At 41.4% G+C, this 17,589-nt stretch overlaps 8 protein-coding genes and 1 non-coding gene across 9 annotated transcripts; 3 read left to right on the forward strand and 6 right to left on the reverse strand.

Moving 5' to 3' along the window:
- The first annotated feature begins 68 nt into the window (after positions 1-68).
- On the forward strand, positions 69-139 carry AW171_hschr74008. The gene has a single exon. It is a non-coding gene; the product is annotated as a tRNA-Gly (tRNA).
- A 175-nt stretch (positions 140-314) lies between these two features.
- Positions 315-1,277, reverse strand: LSC1 (succinate--CoA ligase (GDP-forming) subunit alpha; the record flags this gene model as incomplete). Its single annotated transcript, XM_018133836.1, has 1 exon — positions 315-1,277. The coding sequence occupies one exon, from the start codon at positions 1,275-1,277 to the stop codon at positions 315-317; it is 963 nt and encodes a 320-aa protein (XP_017989001.1).
- An 884-nt stretch (positions 1,278-2,161) lies between these two features.
- On the forward strand, positions 2,162-4,480 carry ARP8 (Arp8p; the record flags this gene model as incomplete). The annotated part of the gene is made up of 1 exon (XM_018133835.1): positions 2,162-4,480. One exon carries the CDS (start codon positions 2,162-2,164, stop codon positions 4,478-4,480), a length of 2,319 nt encoding a protein of 772 aa, XP_017989002.1.
- A 164-nt stretch (positions 4,481-4,644) lies between these two features.
- SFL1 (Sfl1p) lies at positions 4,645-6,591 on the reverse strand (the record flags this gene model as incomplete). The annotated part of the gene is made up of 1 exon (XM_018133834.1): positions 4,645-6,591. One exon carries the CDS (start codon positions 6,589-6,591, stop codon positions 4,645-4,647), a length of 1,947 nt encoding a protein of 648 aa, XP_017989003.1.
- A 518-nt stretch (positions 6,592-7,109) lies between these two features.
- On the reverse strand, positions 7,110-8,222 carry IDH2 (isocitrate dehydrogenase (NAD(+)) IDH2; the record flags this gene model as incomplete). Its single annotated transcript, XM_018133833.1, has 1 exon — positions 7,110-8,222. One exon carries the CDS (start codon positions 8,220-8,222, stop codon positions 7,110-7,112), a length of 1,113 nt encoding a protein of 370 aa, XP_017989004.1.
- A 368-nt stretch (positions 8,223-8,590) lies between these two features.
- On the forward strand, positions 8,591-10,456 carry UBA2 (E1 ubiquitin-activating protein UBA2; the record flags this gene model as incomplete). Its single annotated transcript, XM_018133832.1, has 1 exon — positions 8,591-10,456. The coding sequence occupies one exon, from the start codon at positions 8,591-8,593 to the stop codon at positions 10,454-10,456; it is 1,866 nt and encodes a 621-aa protein (XP_017989005.1).
- A 329-nt stretch (positions 10,457-10,785) lies between these two features.
- On the reverse strand, positions 10,786-13,044 carry AW171_hschr74014 (Rho GTPase-activating protein; the record flags this gene model as incomplete). Its single annotated transcript, XM_018133831.1, has 1 exon — positions 10,786-13,044. One exon carries the CDS (start codon positions 13,042-13,044, stop codon positions 10,786-10,788), a length of 2,259 nt encoding a protein of 752 aa, XP_017989006.1.
- Positions 13,045-13,884: 840 nt separating this feature from the next.
- Positions 13,885-15,132, reverse strand: RVS167 (amphiphysin; the record flags this gene model as incomplete). Its single annotated transcript, XM_018133830.1, has 1 exon — positions 13,885-15,132. The coding sequence occupies one exon, from the start codon at positions 15,130-15,132 to the stop codon at positions 13,885-13,887; it is 1,248 nt and encodes a 415-aa protein (XP_017989007.1).
- Positions 15,133-15,754: 622 nt separating this feature from the next.
- Positions 15,755-17,581, reverse strand: MUS81 (Mus81p; the record flags this gene model as incomplete). The annotated part of the gene is made up of 1 exon (XM_018133829.1): positions 15,755-17,581. One exon carries the CDS (start codon positions 17,579-17,581, stop codon positions 15,755-15,757), a length of 1,827 nt encoding a protein of 608 aa, XP_017989008.1.
- Positions 17,582-17,589: the final 8 nt, after the last annotated feature.

A 17,589-nucleotide genomic window follows, 5' to 3' on the forward strand; every position in this document is an offset into this window, starting at 1 on the left:
TAGGGTCTGAGTGCTCTTGTTTACCTCATGTAATTACCGGAGGTGATAGTTACTTACGTCATTGTTATGCGCCAGTGGTTTAGTGGTAAAATTCAAGTTTCCCATACTTGGGCCCCGGGTTCGATTCCCGGCTGGCGCATTTTTTGTATTTAGTCATGCCATTTTAAACATATTTAAATATCAACCCTATGAGTTGAACGTTACGAGCGATCATTTATTCTAAACTATGAGCAAGCATTTATGAAATTAGATATCAATGGTAAATGTCCCCTAATTCATGTTTATCCTAAGATTTGTACGATTAAATCGGAATCTTAGTTTCGAAATTGGTCCAATAAGGCTTGGCCCAAGCGCCCTGGAGACTCAACAACAGCTACACCGGCAGCTCTTAAAGCGCTCTTCTTGGATTCTGCATCAGTGCCAGATCCCTCAACAATAGCACCTGAGTGACCCATTCTAACACCCTTCATTTGACCAGCAACAGTACCAGCGATAAAGGAAGCAACTGGCATTGGTCTCTCCCTCTTTAGATTGTATTCCTTCAAGAATTCGGCAGCCTCGATCTCAGCCTTACCACCAATTTCACCCAACAAAATTATACCTTCGGTAGCTTCATCGGCCATGAACAACTTCAATGCATCAATGAAATCCGTACCTGGGAACGCGTCACCACCGATACCAATGACCAAGGACTGGCCAAGACCAGTCAAAGATGTTTGTTGAACAGCCTCGTAAGTCAAAGTACCTGACTTAGAGACGATACCGATTTTACCCGGCGTGAAAATTTTTGTAGGCTGAATACCAATTCTAACCTTCGAAGCTGGGTTAATAATACCAGGGCAGTTAGGACCGACCAAACGGGTCTTATCTTGCGACTTCAACATCTCGGCAATATATAGCATGTCGTGTTGGGGAATGCCCTCAGTAATACACACAGCCAATGGGATTTCGGCCTCAATGGCTTCCTTGATAGCAGGAGCAGCAATGCTTGGTGGAACAAAAATACCGGTAGCAGTAGCACCGGTCTCCTTCATAGCTTCCCTAACAGAGGCAAAAACCGGCTGTCCCAAATGCATTTGGCCAGCTTTCTTAGGGTTTGTACCTCCAACAACATTAGTGCCGTATTCTTGGGAGATCTTCGCGTGAAAAGTAGCTTGCTTACCTGTAAAACCTTGGAAGATGACCTTGGTAGTATCAGGCATCAGCAAATTGCTAATAGTCTTGTCATAAGCAGTGCTTTCACGGGAGAAACAACGGCGTGCGATATGTCTCAACATTATTCTTGGATAATATTTCTAGTAGTACCTGAAAAACAGTTTGAATATGCAAGCTAAACCCAGTAATGAAGTCTTATAGTACACCTATTAGATTTCTAAACCACGTTCTTCTTCTACGATGCGTTGGTCTTTCCCCCACCTTAAAGATAACAACGCTTTATATAGTACGTTATAGGCAAAATAACAAAATATTTATATTCGTGGTAAGAACCTCCGAAACAATCCGAGCTTCCAACGAGTCAAAAACGAAAAACTATTTACTACAAGACTATTACTTTCTTCACGTTATGTGGAAAATGCATTTTAACTAACTACGGCATAGTTTTAGGGATTTTCCTGCGTATCTTTGGCATTCTATACTCACTTTGTATATAATAATTAGCACAAAAGTGCGCTCTTAATCTAGGGAACGCTTTGGCATTCGAGCCTCACAAGAGATTTTTGTCTACGGTAATGATCTCGGTGCCGGAGCGGATTCAAGAAAATCGTTCACGCCGGAAAGTCACGTGGGAGAGTTCGCGTCGGTCACGTGGCCTTGGTGTAGAAAAGCGGCAAAGGCGTGGTTATGTAGCGGTCTGGCTGCGTCTAACCGTCGCATTGGATGGCAGCAGTTCGGGGACAGGTCTTAGTAAAAGTGGAGATAGTATAAGCTATTGGGGCTCTACCCTTTAATTTGCTCTCCAACGTGGCCTCCGGATTAAGTACTCTTACCCCACGTAGACCGGTCTTTGTCAACCTGGATCTGCCAACCTCCACGTGATGATCATGTGACTGCATTCATTTGATACGGTTGTTCAATATATTAGTTGGATCATTATGCTGGCACGGTTGCTGAAGAGGTTGCAACCAAACAGGATCTCCGCAAGGCTCACATATAAGGCGTTATGGAAGTTGATCGTGAAATGTCAGTTGATATGGATGCTTCCATGGTAGAGCAGACGCCTGCAGCATCTGAAGGTAAGGTTGTGAAGCCAGAAACGGCAGGTGTAAATACCAATACGCAAGGGAAGAAGGTGCCCCAGCATCTGTTGGAGAAGCGTAGACTGGGCAGAATTAAGGCTGCTGAGGAATTTGCACGCAAGCTCAAGAAAATTGGGATTGAGAAGCAGGACAACGTTCATATTTCGCAGACTGGGCTTTTTCGTGCTCTACCGTTAATTAATCAGAAGAACTACTCATCGGATTACTTGAGGAAGGATGACCAGATATTCTCATTGCGCGAGCGCAAAAGTCTTCGTAGTGGAAATCTCAATGCGGCTGCAAGTAATTCGCAGCAGCCTATGTCACTGGCGGAAGTTCAAGAGGATGATTTGAAGACAAATGGTGAGGAAGATGCAACCGAAGATACCGAAGATACAAATACCATAGTTATACATCCTGGTTCAAGCTGTCTAAAGATTGGATTGTCTACTGATGTGTTTCCACTGTCAATACCAACTTCTGTGGCCGTGCCAAGAAATTCGCCTGCGGGGCTACCTGCGCAGCCAAGGTACGACAAACATGAGGAGTTCATGGAACATCTGGAGCATATACAGTCCGATTTCAAAGAACGAATGCGGTACTATAAGCGTAAGATAATACCTAACTCACATGAACAGGTTATGTCTTTCAATAGCAAATCTATACCCGACAAAATTCACGAACACAATGATCTTTATCGTATCGAGTGGATCAAGGACAATAAGGCGGGCAAGAAGGTGTATTACGGTGAGGAAGCAGAAAGATGTTTGCCTGAGTACTTTGCCATAAGGCACCCGTTTGCTGATGGATCGTTCAACACCGACTCTAGCGATTATAATTCACTCCAAGAGTTGCTGAATGATGTAGTAAACTTCCTTACATTTGCATTGTCCAATACGAAATTAAACATCAGTCGCTCTCAATTTTCAAACTATAAAGTTGTCCTCATTATTCCTGATTTATTTGAGAAAAATTACGTGGAGCAGATGATGAGGCTCCTCATTTATGAAATGAAGTTTCAGGCCGTTGCGCTTGTTCAGGAATCTTTAGCGTCTTGTTATGGAGCGGGAATATCAAACTCTACCTGTGTTATAGACATTGGTGCTTCAGGAACCAAAATTTCTTGCGTTGATGAGGGTCAGGTTATACAAAATAGTTGTATAAGATTATCCTATGGTGGGGATGATATTACAAGATTATTTGCTGAACTGATGCTGCAGTCAAAGTTTCCATATCAAGATTGGAATCTCTATTCTAGACAGGGATGGATTCTAGCTGAGCAATTAAAAAAGAATCACATTACATTTCAAGACGCGGATGTAGCGGTACAGTTGTCTAATTTCTTAAAGCGTGACCCAAAGGTATCTGGTGCAGAAAAATATGAATTTAAGCTATTCAATGAAGTGATGGTAAGCCCAATGGCGTTCTTCTATCCCCAGATCCTTTCGATACTGAAGCCTCCGGTTAGTAACAATAAGTATCTGGACCAGCAATTCCCACAATCACTTGACCCATACAATTGTAAGCCTGATAATCCACAATCTATCTCCCAGTTAGAAGCATTATCTAGTCGGTGGTATACTGAGATGAACAAAGATTTGGACATAATAAAGAAACTGATTAGTGTAACTGATGAAGTTGAAACTATTTCTACGGAGTCGTCAACTAATGGTGAAAACGCTTCAATAAAGCCCCAAAACTTGATGCCATTGGAGAAGGCTATAATTCAGTCAATCACAAACGCTGCAGTACTACTAGGTGATAACATGTCAAAGTTAACGAATTTCTACTCTAACTTGCTCATTGTGGGAGGATCATCCGTCATTCCTGGTTTAGATGCTGTTTTAAAGGATAGAATTAATATATGGAGACCCCGATTCTTGAGCGTTTCAACATTACCGGTAATCTTTAAGAAGGTTAACGATATGGTTAAGCAATTAGAGAATGAAATAAAGAAAAACAATGTTGAAAATGAAGAAGAGATTGTTCAAAGCAGGAAAAAGCTCATTAAATCTATTAAGATAGAGCTGGAGAATTACTGGGAATCTTTAGATCCTTATGAGCATGTTTATCCTATAATGGTTTTACCCCCACCGAGAGAAATGGATCCATCAATGCTAACTTGGAAAGGTGGTAGCGTCTTTGGACGTATTAAACTGTGCGAAGAATTGTACATAACAGAGATGGATTGGGAAATGCTTGGCAGCAGAATATTGAAATACAAATGTATTTTTGATTATTAATTTCACATAGATACATAAATATGTCAGTTCAAGTCTGCTAATAATGTGACATTTCCGAATCATTAATTTTAATCTCAAACGTGTTATATAGTAAGATAAGGTTTAACGATTTTATTGATAGTACAGTAAAAACAGTGAAAGCATAATACATATTGGCAAATCATTTAGGAGTCATGGTTTAATAAATCATAAAGATCCTTACTCTTTGTGTTCAGAGGCTGTTTACGTCCCTCTTGAGCACGAGCAATAACCTTGCTAGGACTAGCTGGCATTGGTTTCACAGGATTCAAAGATGACGGTCTTGGTGCATTATCATCTCCTGCAGTCATTGGCATTTGTCCAGCTAATGCACTGGATGAAGTACTTGCAAATGGAACCGCGCTTTTTGCATATGATGTAAAAGAAGCGGAGTTCGCCGCACAAGATGGTAAAATGTGTGGCAACGACTGTCGTTTCGGTTGTTGAGTAATAGGGCCTGATTCCGCTTGTACAGGAACATACGAAACAGAAGGCTTATATGATATCGATTGTGTAGTGGGTCGACGTTGATCTGTGTTATCCGAAGCTTCCGTAGAACGACTCAGTTGGGAACTATCACGGAAACTTTTCATTGTTGTCGACACCTCAGCTAGAGGAGGTGATTCCCGGAGATGCGGTGAATGAGGTCTTTTTTCCCCTATTAGAACAGATTGCGCTGGAGCGCCTGCTCCTGAACTTCCTATTGCACCGTGGGACGGTGTATGATGTTCTCGTATATTCGGAGAAGAAGCTGCTGAAGTAGTTTGGGCAGGTGCTGGTGCAAAGGGGTCGACTAATAAACTCATATGCCTTTTTCTCGTTAATGAGGTAGAGGAATTCCTTTTAGCAAACGGATTTGCTGTAAGATACTGCGGCACACCGATATTTGGGGGATTTGAAATATTAGATATAGGATTTCCAGAAGCATACGTTCCATAAGAAGTAATAGTGTTGGAACTGTTTGATTGGAAAGCTGCCGTGTTTATACCAGCCGCGGGAGTGACCGACGCCGTAGATGGCACTGAAGAATACCCAGGTAGTGAAGAATGTGATGTTTTCTGTAAATGTCGTACATTAGGAGCATACCGCAGGAAGTCCGTCGTTTTGTTTAATTTGGTCAAAATACTTGACTTAAAGTTCATAATTTCTTGGTTTAAATGTTCTATTAGCTGCTCTTGACTTAGTTGTGAACCCTCGCCCGGAGGCGATACTAAATCCGGATTCAGTTGTCCTTTGCTTCCTTCTGAGCTTGAGAGTGAAACCCTTGCCTTTTTGGAAGTACTTCCTGAAGTATTACGTATCGACGAAATGGTGATCGCTTTGGTTACCAAATCCAATAGCATCAACATATCCATATTGGTAGCTCTTATCTCTTCAATAGCAGTCTCAAACTTATTCTGCATCGATACCACGCCCATCTGCTGCTGTTTATACTCAACAGGCTTTTCTGGCATAACAGGGTGACTAAACTGTTGCTGGATCTGCTGCTGTAGATCCGAATACTGCTGCTGATAATATCCATCGTCGGCTTCTGGAGATTGTACTCTAGTTGGCTCAGACCATGTGGGATCCTGCTGAGTCGAGAGTGAGCTCATCGAACTAATGGCTGAATTATTCTTCATAGTAACAATCTGACTCTTCGATGACCGTCGTTTAATGGACTTCAGAGATTCCTTATCACCCTTCTTGAAACACCCCATACTATGACGAAACTCCCACGGCGTAATAGACCCATCATCCACGCCGCAGTTTTTATCAATCTCAGGTCCCTTATCACTCTGCTTATGATCGCTAACTTTGTGGAAACCATACATGTTTAGCTGTCTCACAAACGAAGCAACATTAGTATGCTTAAAATATGTGGCCAAGGCCTTGGAAAATCGCTCACTAGGCCTTATCAGAAATGAATTCTGCGCAGGAGACCACCAGATCAGATCTTTCATCTCCTCATCCTCTAACATACTGTACAACTTGTGTATAAACGCAGTATTGTGATGCTGAGGTGTCCCTCCAACAGCAAGCCCCGAAGCAGAACTCCCAGTACTGCTACGATTACTTCCGCTGTTCTGTTTGCCATCTCCAGCATGCAACATTATAACCTCTTCGATGGTGCAGCCCCGTCAGCGCGACAACTGTCTATCACAAGTTCACCCGATTAAGCTGCTACTCCAAGATCGATCGTACGCAATCAATTGGCTAGGCCTAAACCTATTAGCATGTACAGAAATTAGTTCTGTATCAATCCTTATAATGGGTAGTATTCCAAAATAACTATTAAACCTGGCCTGAACTTTTAGGGAAGTACAACAAACACCTTAATGCTAGTTCAAATATCACACGGAAAAAACACCGAATTTGCGAAATACTCAACCCTGGAAAACACCTAGACAATGTCCAACTCAACCAGATGATAACTACTAGCGCTCTATAGCAAATATCTAATGCTATGTTTTATAACATGGCAGCAGACCTTGAAATTTTCTAATGAAAAAATTGACACTCTCCATCGTTATCAACTAGTTCATGATTCATAGAGCTTTCGTGAAGGAATTATATCTATAGTTATATATTGATTTGATATACATGTATTTGCTGTCTATGATTAACGCAGTTACAATCTGCTAATAACGGACTTGGTGAAAGATGAAGTTGTAGCAGTACCTGCCAAATCAGCAGTTCTGTTACTCTCACCAGAGGCAATGGTACTCAAAACAGCCTTTTCAATACGAGTAGCGTAATCGGACAAACCCATATGGTTCAACATCATGACTGAAGATAGTAATAGAGCGGTTGGGTTAGCCTTATTCTGGCCAGCAATATCTGGCGCAGAACCATGAACGGCTTCGAAGATAGAGACCTCGTAACCGATGTTTGCTGATGGGGTTAGGCCTAGCGAACCTGCGGATAGACCACTGTTTAAGTCGGAGAGAATATCTCCGTACAAGTTAGGACAGACGGCGACTACGTTGGCGTAGATCTCAGGCCTACTAACAGCGTTCAAAACAGCATTGTCAATCAATTCCGTGCGCAACTCGATGTCAGGGTACTCCTTAGCCAAGGACTTGGCAACATCTACAAAAAGACCATCGGCCAAACGCTGGATCGTGGATTTGTGAACGACAGAGACGATTGGTCTGCCCACAGCGCGAGCATACTCAAAAGCGTATCTGATCACACGCTCAGAGGCGTCTTTGGTGATCAATTTGATAGACTGAACAACACCGGGGGTAACCACATGTTCAATACCAGAATATTCACCTTCGGTGTTTTCACGGATAAGAACTAAGTCAACATTTTCGTACGTGGTCTTGTACCCTTCAATAGATTTGGCAGGGCGAACATTAGCGAAAAGACCAAAAGTCTTACGTAAAGTCAAATTCAAAGATCTGTGACCCTTTCCGATAGGGGTAGCCAATGGACCCTTTAAAGCCACCAAATTTTTGTTAATTGACTTAACTGCTGGGTCAGGAATAGTAGTCAACCCGTTGATAAAAATTGGGGTTACATCACAAAACTCCCATTCAACTGGAACCTTAGCAGCTGCAAAAATATCCTTAACTGACTTAGAAATTTCAGGACCGACACCATCACCTTCAATCAAGGAAACTGTGTATTTTCCCGTGCTAGGGTTGGGTTTACCTTTAAAACGACCGATAGTAGGTTGCTTCACCGAAGCTGAAGCAAGGAACCTACGTGCTCCTTGGAATATAGTATTTCTGATCATCTTTAATGCCCTGCTGCTGGCCTTACTCCTGCTCAACCTAGTGCACCTCCAGTCCCTGGTGGTGAATTAGCATTATTAGCTCCTTATATATATACAGCAAGACTTCGGGGCCGACTCGATGGCGGCAACGCCGAATACGGAAACTCAACTAGTGGGTCACGTGATTAAAAGCAGGGACAGTACTTCAAACCTATTACGGTAGATGAGCTCAAATAGACATTTTGGTTGCTCCAGAGGAGTTATTAGGCCGTGTCTTGTATTTGTATGTTGTTTATTTTTTGTATTGGGTGGCGTTGAAAAGCTTCCTTGTAGTTATATAACATTAACTTCAGCGCTAAAAAGTGCTGACTACCAAAATACAAGTAAGAATGAGGGCTAATGGACTCTCTCAGATTGTTGGAAATGATCAGTGTGAGCGTATAAGGGGTATGAGGATTTTGTTGGTAGGTGCAGGTGGTATAGGGTGTGAAATGTTGAAGAACTTGATATTGGTGGGTTTTGGCGAGATACATGTTGTAGACTTGGATACGATTGATCTGTCCAATCTGAATCGGCAGTTCTTGTTTAGACATCGCGATGTAAAGAAACCCAAGGTGACTACGGCGGTTGAGGCGGTTAAACATTTCAGCGATTCTAAATTAGTTGCGCACCAGGGAAACATTATGGATGGAGAGCAGTTCCCTTTGTCGTGGTTTGGGATGTTTGATGTTATCTTCAATGCTCTAGATAATCTTGCGGCCCGTCGGCACGTAAATCGGATGGTACAGTTTCTTGGTACGCCGCTGCTAGAGTCTGGGACGGCTGGTTTTGACGGTTATATACAACCTCTCATTCCAGGTAAAACCGAATGTTTTGACTGCACTGCGAAAGAGACTCCAAAAACATTTCCTGTTTGTACAATCCGGTCAACGCCTTCCACGCCGTTGCACTGTATTGTGTGGGCGAAGAATTTCCTGTTCCAGCAGTTGTTCAGCGGTGTGACTGAGGACATTGATACAGAAGATAATTCAGAAGAGCTTGAGCGCATCAGGCAGGAGTCTAAGGAGCTAGGTGAGCTGCAGCAGTGGATTAGTTCGGGAGACATGTCCAAGATAGACGACATTGTGCGTAAACTGTTTGTGGAGGACATCAAGAAGCTGCTGGCAATTGAGAACCTTTGGCGCACCCGTGTAAAACCTGAGCCGCTTACGAACTTCTCGATTGGGAAAGACCATAGCTGTGACAATTTGAATGAGGTGTGGAGCCTGCAGCAAAATTTGAATAAGTTTGTAGCTGTAACAGAGGTATTGATGGAAAGAATGAAGAACGAACCCTCCATTGAATTTGATAAGGATGATGTGGATACATTACTATTTGTAGCCACAGCTGCTAATATAAGAGCTCATATTTTTCACATACCGTTGAAGTCGGTATTTGACATCAAGCAAATTGCAGGGAATATTATTCCTGCTATCGTTTCAACTAACGCTATTATTGCAGGCCTTTCTTCATTGGTTTCTTTACGTGTCCTTAACATGCTCAAGATAATAGACAATGATCCACTAAAAATCCCAATGTCCTTCACTGCAAAAGCGTCTAATATATCTACCAATAGATACCTGTCATCGCCGCTTCTGTCACCACCTAACCCTGAGTGCGCTGTATGCATGCACTACCAGCGTGCTGTGCTAAAGTTAAATAAAAAAATCTGGAAGGAACTAACACTTGGCAAACTTAATACAAGCATCCAAGAGACCTATGGATTTTCAGAAGAGGTTTCAATACTAGATTCCTCAACAAACAGACTCTTGTTTGACTATGATTTTGATAGCCTGAAGGATTCGACACTGGAAAAATTGAACCTGTCCACAGGTTCTATTTTAGCAATATCTGATGAACTTGTCAACGAAGACGACAATACTACAAGAAAGCCCATTGAAATCTATATAGAAATTTCAGACGAAGCAGGGGAATTCACATTGCCAGCGCTCCCGATGATGCGCATTGTACAAAAAGAGGAAGAGGAAGCTCAAAATCAAACTGGTGATAATGAGGAAACCTCAAAGGGGACGGATCATGTCATAGCAAATGACGGTACTATTACTATAGATGATGAAGATGATAATAATGATGATGATAAAGATTCTAAACACACTGTTGGTAGAAAACGGAGTTTGAATCTTTTTAGTGAGTCTGAACCAAAACGTACCAGACCTACGCCTGGAAATGAACATAGCACCATCATTTTAGATTAATGTGAACTTTGTAATCATACAAAGTACGATCACTTTTAATATATTGTCCAAATAAAAACAGAAATGAATAAAAAATACTACAGAATTTAAAATGGAGCACTAATCAGTATTTGGGGGGAACAATGTAATAGCACAAATGAAGCGGTTATGTATGACACAACTTCCTATAACGGAGTAATAAAACAATTGCAATGACACACATTATAAAACAAGAAGAAAAAGAATGGAATAAGGCGAGATGAAGTGAAATGAAGTGGAATAAAAACCTGCCAAACCAGAAAATATGATGGCAGTAAGAATTCTTATATTTATTAACGTAAAAAATTACTTCATTTCTTTGATGTAGATCTGGAACGACTCCTTAGCCGTTGAAACCATGAATCTCTTTTCTTGGATCTAGACTTACGATCGCCTTTTCTATAGTAAGAATTGTCCTCGTGGGCATCGCTTATACTTAACCTTGCCACTTCATCATCTGAGCGGTTAGCGTCATGGTAACTAACCGCGCCCGTCGATGCTGCCCTTCTCGTTAACACAACCGGTATCTCCAGTTCAGTCCTGTGCACATTATTGATGACGAAAGAGTTTTTTTTGGAACTAATTGACGCAGCAGCCCCTGGTGAAGGCAGTGCTCCATGCAATTGTGCAGTTGTCGACATAGTAGTGCATTTTGGACATGTCCCGGAAACACGACTATTCTGCGATTGAGTTTCCCCTCCAAACTGCTCTTCATCTTCATCATATTCGGACATCACCTCTGAATCGCTGTTTAATATCAACGATGTACCAAATCTTTTAGTCTTGTACGAGTGTCTAGTTATAACATCAGATGGATTGACAGCGGAAGATAAAGATTTCGAATGAGGCCTAAACTTTCTCAGTGGTGTTGCTTGCGAACTTGTCGCTGATGAGAAGTGCGCTACCTGTGTCATAGATAGTTTTTGATTTGGCATCATTGCCCCTAAATTGGAATGTGGACCTTGACCACTTATAAATCGTATCTCTGAGGGAGATTTCCTATTATATTCATTAACGGACTTAAATATATTACCAGTTGGTGTTAATGGAATAGACACGGATATAGGCGAGGAAGCCAAATTGAGATATAGTAGTTCATTGTCGTAATTAAGCATATTAGATTTCTCCCCGCTGGTAACCACTGTATCTATACCTTCAGTGAATGGAGCCTCATTCGTTGCCAACTTTATTTGTGGAGGATTATTACGAATATCAATTGGGATTTTTTTTGTGTTAGTTGTAGTACTCTGGAAATCGGATCCGGCGTGCCCAGTATACTTTGTCGTTACATTGCCATCATTCATATGCGTACTTTGCGCTTTGTAGTTATCTTTTTCATGGTTCATGCGCTGTTGTACCCCTTTCTGTAAAACCGCCTGTTCGTTTTTAGTAATTTTTAACAAATGAGGTAACAATCTATAAGAATACTCTATTAGAAATTCCACAACCAACCTAGAGAGTTCATACTCCTTTGGATCCATATCATGATTGGGATGAGATAGAATGGAAGGTTGAAAAATTGCAGCCAAATTCCTTGCGGACATCAAATTAACATCGGATTGTTGAGCAAAAAGAGATAGGAGATCTAATAAGTAAACGATTAACTGTTTTGAATCGTTCGATAGTTCAGAAAATAACTCTTCGTATTCATATATAGCGGCCTTGATATCCCTTGTAAGCCTTTTCCTATGTCGAATTTGTTTTCTTTTTTTTTCTTCGTCTTCTTCTTTATATTCTTTATCCGGTAGGGATTCCATGCTTTGGCATGCAGCCACATTACCGCTCTGTGACACACTTTCCTCAGCTTCAGTGCAATTACCTTGAGTAGATGGAGCAGTTGTTATCGGAGCAACATTTATTACCGCTCCGCCCGATGGATCGATAACCTCATTAGCAGAAGACGGCCTCGTCATATGTCTTAATATTCGTGCCCTTGACCTTAAAGGTTCCCTGTAAGTCTCATATTGATCCAGCGGAATCAAAGGTTCGGTTAGATTATTAAGAAACCTTCGCAATACAGATGCCGCATCGTGAACGGTAAAACCGTCCCAATTCGAGAATTTCATACCGTAATTCGGAGGTGTTGAGAAAATATACACCAACTCCTTAATGCGTTTATTATTACCGGCAATGCGGAAGATACCCGATGTAAACAGTCCATTTTGTTTCAAATATGCCCCACACTTAGCCACTACAATAGGAATCCTACCGAAATTAGCTAATTCACTCTGCACAACAACCTCAGCTGAAGCTAAGGAGAGTGACTTGGAAAGAGGTACCCCAAATACCTGGCCCGTAAAATCGTTCCGGCTATGTAGAAATGAATCACGGTAGCTCTTGAAGTCCTTACTCCGGATATCTGTAGATCCAGGCATCTTACCTGGCCGGTCACCAAATTTAGTACCATTTCCAGACGCGAATCGATTCTGGCCTTGTCCACTGGAACCGCGATGGGTTATCGAGTCCGTCGATATACTCTTAGGACTGTTTTTAAACTGTCTCCACCATGAAGCTATCTGGTTCTTTGCAGGAGAAGATGAGAGGGCATTGTTCGACTGGTGCTCTACCATCTCAAGCTTCTTCTAAACAATATACAACCTTAATGCACCAATAAATATCTTGAACCGCTTTGACTGTCTTGATAAAAATCTCGAATTATTTGCACCAACCGCTCGAAATGGCTTCAGAGGCAGCGGCAGATTAGCGTAATTCCTGCCTTTCCTTTCTCTAGCAACGAGGATGTTGGCAGGTGTCACCTAATAGATAAAAATACTAGTTTCCGATAAAGGGTCAGTACAAAAGTCTCGAGTCTAATAGAAAAATAATCCTAGTAACCTTTAGTCTGGTATATTATAATGTGAAGTAACCCCTTGTATCACTTCACTTCTTGTTGGTGAGCTTTTTTGTGTTTAAGGTACCTTGTTTACACGTGTTTGTGTTCGATAAACAAGCTTTAAAAGCCCAAAACAACAACGTTATAAAAAGAAACGATACTTCTAGTATTCAAACTACACAGGTCTATAATCGCTGAATCGATACTCTATATATATAGCTATATAGATGTTAGGATCTCCTGGATCTAGCCATCATTGGGTCGTTCCCCTTTGTTATAGATTTCTGTTGTTTTAAATAATGTATATTATGCAATAGAGCGATCTCTATGGAATAGTAGAAGATTACCCAGGCATACGGAGGCGCAATAAAGGAGGATTAATTGGGAGGACGTCTCTATGATTCAGAACATAAAGTTTTGATCGATTTGCCTCGACCCTTGTTTTCACAGAAGGGTCATTAAGCCCGTATATAATATGCCTGCGCCCCTTCAGGCAAAAGAAAATGCACAATGACACTAAAATGGTTCGCGGAAGGCTACATAGGCTATTTATGGAATGGTATATCAATAGTTCTTGTTAGCTTTTGTTGAGACGAACGTAGTTAGCTGGGAAATTTCCTCGAGTGCCATTGTAACGGCCGACCCACCAGCCGTCTGCGTCACTACGATCTTCGACTTCAATTACTGCGTTTGCAGGGAAGGAGAGATCACCGCTTTCCTGGGCGCTAAAAGCGTACAAAGCAGTGCATGTTTCGACGGTTGGGGCGGTTGATGGTGTTGTATATGTTGTAGGAGCACTTGGTAGCGGAGAATAGCTTGGTGGTCCTGTCGGAGCCGCCGAAATATTACTAGCCGGGTTGACATAGGGAGGTGCTGGGCTATTACTGCTTCCGTAGCTAGATGTGTAGGGGGCTGGGGAGGCTGATGAGGAGTCTGAGCTGCGTGAGGAAGAAGTATGTTGGCGCCTAGTCATTTCCAATTTTGTTTTTGAGTAGCCCACTCTGAAATTGGTAATTCTTAGCGAATCTGCAGTCTCGGCAATATTTCCACGTCTTGCATGGAACTGCTGGGTAATATCGCTATTGAGGTCAAAGTAAGGAATGTTCATGTCCTTTAATTTGTTGAACAAGGTGTAGAAGACGTTCAATTGCATGTAGTAGAAAGAAACAAAGAGTGGAGCAAGCATTTCACTTTCAAGTTTGAATAAGGCAGGCAATTCATCCTTCAGCATATTGTTATAATAGTCGTACTCTTGCTGTGCGACTTCCAGCTCTGCCTCAGCTTTATACATCTTCTCGTCATCCTTTATACTGCGTTCCTTCTTGTTCTCATATTTCTTGTAAGCTGCTGTACGCCTGTCCAAATCTATCTGCTTATGGTTACGTTTGACTGTCATTTTACGAATGTTGTTGATGATCTTCTGTAATTCCTGGGTAGGCTTGATAACTCTTTCTTCAATAAGTTCTAAGTCTGGCTTCAAAATCACCTGTAGCTCTGCAACAAGTTCACAATACTGCTCCGCAGCAATTACACCCTTTGAGGAATCCTCATTAGAATTATTGGAAGGGTCCAAGCTCATATTAATAGGCTTGAAAAGCTCTTCCATTGCCTTAGCAAACCCTATTTGGTGCTGTAGCATCCCATTAACTGCCCCAAAATATCTCTTACACTCAGTACTTAACTTCTGGGTATCAGTCTCAAATTCTTTAAACCGACGTTCAGCCTCAAGATACACACTGTCACTAGTTTGTTCACCCATGTTGAACTTCTGCTTAATTGACTGTGGTGCTCTCACCACAGCCTTTCCTAGCCCTTTAAAAGACATTTCAAAAAATTAAGATCTAATAAAAATAATTGTTACCGATACAATTAATGAATACCAATCTACTTCTATAATGCTGCTTCGAATGGCCTACAATTGCAATTAAGAGGGGTGAAATAACAGCTATTGCTTTACCTTAAAAATATTGACTTAAAATAAACTCCCATCATTTCATACGTTGTAGGTATGGACCTCATCCGTATAGAAGGCATCATCAGCCTAAAATTATGAGTTTATTTAATGAGTTAGAATCAACCTTTAATAATGTTCTAAATTCATTAGTAGTTTATTCCAATTACTGAACTATTTTCTTGTTCTTTGTTTTGGTGAAGTTGTTTAATCGAAGTTGCGCTTTCTTTGAAGCAATTAACATCTACACAAACTGGAAAAAGTATGCTACGTGGGGAGTGCACATGTGTCATCACCGTCAATTGTTCCTATGGCCGCTTGAGGATTTGTTGGGCAGTATCTCTGAGCATTCTTACGGTAAATTTTCTATTGTTAACCGCGGAATGTATCAGCCTTCACTAGTAATGCAAAGAAACCACCGTTTAGAAAGATAACAAAGGGAATAACTGATAGTGTACATAGTTATAAGACTATGGGGCGATCGTCATCAATACTATTATTTCTTGCCAAATGTATTCCATAGTGTCTCCGAAAGTGCCTTCCCAATCTTCTGACTACCAGGTTGCTCGCTTAGAGCTGAATAAACCATTGTTCTTCCCTCCTCCTCGGATTTACATTTTGAATACGCAACCAAAAATTCATAGAGCGTTGGATACTTCGATTGTATTGCGAGTGCTTTCTCTAACGAAACGCCTCTTGTTAGCATCAAAGCACGTATGTACAATTCCTTCACGGTCATCATGTCTGTCTTCCCCAATACTTCTTGGAAACTCTCATAGCTATGGCAGCATTCCAAACGACTACCATCTCTTTCGAATTGATCTCTAAAATTGTTGAGCATATTGCCATAGTCTTCTTGGCTGCATACATCAAGAGGTTTAAGGACCAGTAAACATTTGTTGTTATAGTACTTCTTAATGGAGTCTGTCATACTAGTCAGCCAATCAACAGTATCAGTTACGTTTTTTGTACGTTTGATATGGAAACTATTGTATATCGTTGTCATCCAAATAGAGGTTCTAATGGCATCCTCCATTCCGCCAATTTCCAACCCACTCGTTTCTTCCACAAGATAGAAGATATGCTTGCAGCCAGTTTTCTTTAATCTGTGCTTCTGTTCCATAAAACGGTTATCTTTAATGCTTAAAGAAAGATCATCCAATCGTTTCCGCTCCAGCAAGAAGTTCAACACACAGTGTTTGCCGGTCTCTTTATTTCTGGCGACCCAAACCATATCTCCTAATGCCAAAACCTTACCTTCAGAACATACATTTCTAGCGCATAAAGAAGATACAAAGAAATCACGGTCAGCCTTGGACCTAACTTCTCTATGATCAACAAATAGCCTTATATCGTAGTTCTCTGGTTCCCATACCTCATAACTAGTTCCATTCCAACGGGCACGTACTACTCCATCCATTTGGGATCTAGGTCTATCAAGAGTCCTTGGTAATGTACGCTTAGGCGATGATGAGGTAATTGTTTCAGAAGCATGTAAATCTGGAGTGGTAATAGCACTAGCAATGGATCTTTCAGCCGTAGTCAACGTAGCGCCCATGCTAACTGAGCCAACGCGATCCTGCCGCATTAACTCGCTCAAATTTGCAGAAACTTCCTGTTCATCAGATACAGCATTTTCATCCTGCTTTTTCCTGTTGTATATGCAGTCAACAGGGAATGATACATTGACTGTGTCTTTGAGCGTTTCCGCCAGTGTTACGCCCTCTTCAGTGATTATATATCTTCTCGGTCTACCTTGCTCTAAAACCAGGCTATGATCTATCAAAACTTTAATTGAACTCCATGCACTATGGAATTCTCTGGTAGAAGGATTAGGTAAAAAACTTGAATCGCAATATTTTGCTGCAACTGTGATGATTTCCTCCTTTGTCAACCCAGTTGATGGACTTCCCAACTCAAGCATAGCAAGTAGAATCGCAAATGCCCCAGAACGCTTTCTCGGTACATATTTTCTTTTCTTCTTCTTAACAGTACCTGATTCGTCCAAACCACTAACGTCGAGTGTTCGTATCCGAGTTTTTGTTGTGGATGTTGAAGGTGGCAGTTCAACTTCAGGGTAAGGAATATTTAATTCATCGCAATGTTTCTTCAGTCTGTTAGTTAGCTTATTTTTGATACTATTTCCGATTCCCTTAACTTTTAAAAGCTGGCTGGGCTCTGTGACCAATTGCTCATAAACCTTCAGAGATTCCAGGGCCTTAAAGTAAACCGACGCGATCTTTTCTTGGCGGGGACCAAAACTGTCAAACTCTTCCTGTAACCACTCAACAAATAGCGGCTTCAAATCATAACGGGTATCCATAATCACAG

The sequence above is a fragment of the Eremothecium sinecaudum genome, chromosome VII (assembly GCF_001548555.1).
Source record: "Eremothecium sinecaudum strain ATCC 58844 chromosome VII, complete sequence".
NCBI lineage: Eukaryota > Fungi > Ascomycota > Saccharomycetes > Saccharomycetales > Saccharomycetaceae > Eremothecium > Eremothecium sinecaudum.